Source organism: Buceros rhinoceros, unplaced genomic scaffold (assembly GCF_000710305.1).
Source record: "Buceros rhinoceros silvestris isolate BGI_N320 unplaced genomic scaffold, ASM71030v1 scaffold4481, whole genome shotgun sequence".
In the NCBI taxonomy this organism is placed as follows: domain Eukaryota; kingdom Metazoa; phylum Chordata; class Aves; order Bucerotiformes; family Bucerotidae; genus Buceros; species Buceros rhinoceros.
The window spans coordinates 43,553-48,220 of record NW_010393535.1 but is presented as its reverse complement, the minus strand read 5'-3'; the positions used below and the strand labels follow the sequence as shown (position 1 = coordinate 48,220).

At 42.0% G+C, this 4,668-nt stretch overlaps 1 protein-coding gene across 1 annotated transcript in view; it reads right to left on the bottom strand.

The window, feature by feature from the left end:
• Window positions 1-708: 708 nt before the first annotated feature.
• Window positions 709-4,668, bottom strand: part of TECRL (trans-2,3-enoyl-CoA reductase-like) — a gene marked incomplete at its 5' end in the record, with an annotated part of 26,007 nt that continues 22,047 nt past the window's right edge. The window contains 4 exons of the mRNA XM_010144874.1: window positions 709-836; window positions 2,318-2,363; window positions 2,796-2,881; window positions 4,137-4,194. Coding sequence (XP_010143176.1) covers window positions 709-836; window positions 2,318-2,363; window positions 2,796-2,881; window positions 4,137-4,194 — 318 coding nt within the window. The remainder of the gene's footprint in view (window positions 837-2,317; window positions 2,364-2,795; window positions 2,882-4,136; window positions 4,195-4,668) is intronic.

Below are 4,668 nucleotides of genomic sequence, written 5' to 3'. Positions count from 1 at the left end.
AGTAGCAAGATGGAAATCACCTCACAAACAGTGCCCTCCTGGGATCATGGGATATGCCTACTGAAAACAAAAGAAAGCCAGACCTCTCTGCAGTGATCAGTTTAAGCGAATTTCTATTGAACAATTCGCTATGAGATTCAATTAAAAGTAAAAAAAAAAAAGAAAAAGAAAAATCTTGTAAACCTAGACTAAACTGTGTTAACAGCATGGCAGTCATTCTTTGATGTGATGCTTTAGAGGAGCTGAGGCAGAACGTGCCTTTTCTGTGCAGTTTAATAAAAATCAGGCTGTGTAACATCTTCTGATGCAAAAATCCAAGACTCTCATCAACATCTAACACTGAACCTTAAAATAACCAGACCTGAATGCATGCAGATGAGCTGTATTTGTAAATTTTAACAGCATCTGTGCCCATTTACACCAGCTAAACATCTAGCCTAACATTCAATATAAGCAATTTTCTTGTCCCTTTCCAATTAACTCCATTACAGAAAATCTAATTAAATCATATCTTTTAGCAGGAACCAAGAATTCGAGAGCTACGTTTTTTTCGTTTAATTAAAAGCTCTTCATCTTGAACTGTTAATTTTCTGAAAAACATATCCAGTAGTTCTTCCTCTGATCCATTTTGGTTACTGAATGAAATGGCTCATTTACTCTGAGTTAGCTCTTGAACTGCACACTTAGGCTTCCACTCTTGTGAAGAGCTTAGAAGATGATAGGAATCATAGCTGCTTTTCTCCGCACCTCTGGATAAAATCTCTTCAGGTACAGCTTGTGTTTCTTTTGGGCCCAGAGAGACATCTGGATGACCATCAGGAAAGCAAAAATGCCAGCTACCGAGGAAAAAGAGGAGGGGGAAAAAATCATATGTCTGTTTTCAGTGTCTGTTTCTGTGAATACAAGAGGGTTTATGGAAAAGTCTGCAATCTGTTCTGTGGACAGAGGCAAGTCAACCTTGTCTTTGCTCTCAGCCTTGCTATACCACAGACTGAGGCTCGGTCTCCACATCAGAATCCACACAGATGATATTTGCATCGACTGGACACGCCCTGTACCACCTTTGACTACACCGTAAATTGCCAGGCCTCCTTGGACGTGGTGCTGTCTCAACAGAGAATTGCCCACGGCCTCTCTTGACTATTCTTTTGGTTTGCTTTAGGCCTATAAATCTCCTTCGTTTCTACCTCTGGCTCCCAACCACAACAGGGCGGCGTGCTGAACTTCCTGTTGCGTGAAGGGAGACTCGGCCCTGGAGCAAGTAGGCAGTAGTGCACCCCAAACAGATTGAATCGCCGCCTGGCAGCAAGACCTCACAAAGCCTAACAACCATAGGTGCCCTGTTGGGTGCCTCTCTCCTCGGGCTGAGTGGCACTGAGTGGCGAATGCTTTTACAGGTGCTTTTAGCAAATTCAGTGCCCTTTCTTCCGTAAAATGAGCTGCTGGATCAGAAACATTCGTCTTCTGTTCAAGCTGTGTTTAGCAAGGATGAGTGTGCCGCGTGTGTTGCTGCTCCCTGCCCCTGTAAACACAGCCCTACAACGTCCACACGCTCCGAGGTCATTTCCACACCAGATCCTAAAGCACAATAATGCTTCATCTTTTAAAAGAAAATTAAAAGTTTAATTTTTGCATGATGGAGTTTAATCTACTTTTGAAATTCTTTTTTTTTTTCATTTGTAAACCATGTGGGGCTGTGTTTTGCAAGTAGCTGTTATAGGTTTCTATTTTGGAGTGGAAAAATAATTTAAAAGTTAATGTTTTGTAAAGCTAAGGGCCAGGGACCATATTTGTATGGGTATTTAGGTCTCTAAGGATGCAGGAAAGTACTGACCAAGAGCTGCAAGTGCTACTGAGCAGGCTGCTGTTACGAGCTGGTGGCCTGATGTACCCAAGCAAGGAAATGCTACCAGGAACATGTGCCTTTTCTCTTTTGAAAAACTAAGTACATCTGATTTCCTCTCCCGATTAGAAGTATCTTTCCAGTCTCACAATGCAAAGAATGTAAAATGAAGAATACTGACTTGTTTTTTTGTGAATTTCGAAGTCCGTTTTTCTGCGGTAACAGGGGAAAACCCAGTATTTCACAAAAACCAGAGAGGTGGGTTTGATCAAAAGAAGGTACTGCAGCAGTGTTTGCACTCTCCACAACTTCCTGAGGGTAGCACTTTGAAGGTTTATACAGTCATGTCACAAGGGGGATTTGATGCCAACATCTCATATGCTATAAATTTTTTGGCAACTTTTAGTTTTCTGGAGTTCACTTCCACAAACAACAATTTAAAGGCTGTCTGCATTCTGCTTCAAACTTACTTACCTGGAAGGGTTTGTGTCATCACTGTGAAACTAATCCAAGACCCAATCTGTTGCAAAGAAAAAAGCACGGTTAATTGTATACTCTACGTAAAGCAAAGGGTCAAGTTTTCAAAAGCTCCCCCCTGGAAGAAGTGCATGATACTTGTACTGGAAACAGGAGAGGAAACATAGCTAGAAAGGAAACCCACACCACAACAACCCCCACCAGGTACTGGATGGGGTGAAGAGACGGGTGGTAAATACTTGGATTACTGCGGAGTCTGTAGTAGAGCGAATTGTACACAGGAGTCATGATATTAATGTGAGGGGAGAGAAGGGTGTGGTGGGAAAATATTTGCGGGAGCAAGGAGACTGACATACAGAACATAGTGATTGATGTGCAGGGGGAACTGCATGAGGGTGTTACACATTTTCTGCAGGCAAAGGTCGAAACACAGTAACCACTTCCCCTTCCATACAAGCAGAAGAAAGTCATGTACCTCGTATGTATAGTTGGGACAGGATACCAGCAAAAAGAGCCAGGTGAAGGGGTTGTAGGTTGGACTTGGGAAACAGGCTTTACTTCCTTTATGAAAGGGAAAAAGAAGGAAACAAACAAAACCAATTTCAACTCAGGGAGGGGAACTGAGCCTTGTCACAACTTGCCTGTGCAACACCCATCCCCTTAGCCAATACTCCCAGAGTACAACTTGAAAGAAAGGTTTCAGTGAAATCATTTGAGGCAGCAAAAGCTGTATTTGTCCTCATGAGAATGCTGCTTAGCAAGACCTGTGTCAGTTTTTACAGGAAGGTCTGGCATGTCCAAAGGATGAACCATTTGTTCAGAGAAGTAGTTTAATAGGGACCAGCTAGCAGGCAAGGGATAAGGGCACTCTTCTGGGATATAAAGGATGCAGCTGTATCTTACTGAGCCTGACTCAGAAACATGAACCGTTCCCTCTCACATCCTCTTCCTTCAACCCAGGGTAGAACAGGAAAGCAACTCCAGAGCTAAAACTGTATGACGCTCTACAGCCACTGATAATGCTCACCCATTTTTAAGTTCTGGCAACAATGCTATCCTTCATACTCACAAGCACTGAGAACGTAGATTAATGATTTGGATCTCGCTGCTTTTCAAGTTGAATTAGGCCCCTTGCAACAAACAACATAAGCACCTGCCTAACCACACCATACCAAAAGCTTTCCAGAAACCAACTTCAGTGTCACAGATCATACTGTGGAGAAGTGTTTTCTTGAATAGGGCGTTATAGTGGGAAAGTATAGTATTATTATCTGAAAAAATATTTTACTTTCTAATATGTATAGTATAACTTTTGGTCTCATGGTACAAAAGATCCTGAACACCCATGCTTGCAGCAGCCTTTTAAGACCATCCACATACACTGCTGCCTGTGTAGGTATTCACGAGTCTGTCTTCCTGTGTTTGTCTATGTGCTTGTGTGTGTATCTTCACATGAGATGCACGTATCTAGAAAGCCTGCAATCTAGCTTAAAAGTTTTTTAAAGTTCTTTGAAGTTGTATCCTCTGTTGTCAGTCAACAGGATGCTTTAGAGAACTTCCATGTTTAAATACATATTTAAATTGCAGTTGTGTCTAATTAAGATAAATTTGCTATAAGCTTTGGAACAACAAAAGTGTTGCTAATGTTTCCTTGTCACTACATTAATTTTGAAGTTGTTATACCAATGGTATGGTAGCTACTTCATCTTTCTTTATTCTGTGGATGTAGATAAAAAAAATTACTGTATACCAGCAGAAGATGGATAGGTTAAGTACACTTCAGTCTTAAATAGACAAACAGGAAACAAAGGCAAACCTGAATGATTTTGGTGAGCTAGAGCTACGTTGATAAAATGATTTCCAGCTTCACACATCTGCAAGACATTAAAACCATATTTTCAGTTGTATGCCTAAAGTGCTGTGCTGCGTTTCAGTGCATAACCAGAACCCCCCAATACAGCTTAGAGCCTATATCAAGAAAACATGTACTCGGAAATGACTCTCCCGTGAGAAATACATGCTGTGATCTTTGCCAAACACTCTAGTGTCTAGTGAGCACTAGTGTGAGCACTAGTGAGCACTCTAGTGTCTCGTGGGCACAGCCTGGAGTGAAAGCCTTGTTTCCACTCTTCAGATGGACCTTCAGTGTGGTTCCCACGCCCAGGAAGTGCAACATGCTCTGGTCTGGGGAGACTGGAGTGGCTCCCGGTGTCTAAGGAATTTCGCAAAATACTTTTGTGAACTGAACATCATTGTCAGGATTTGTATCTAATCCAGGCTGCAAAGAAGCAAGTGGAGGGTTGCCCACTGGTTTTGTAACGATGTCATGAGTTAATGTGCCTACCACT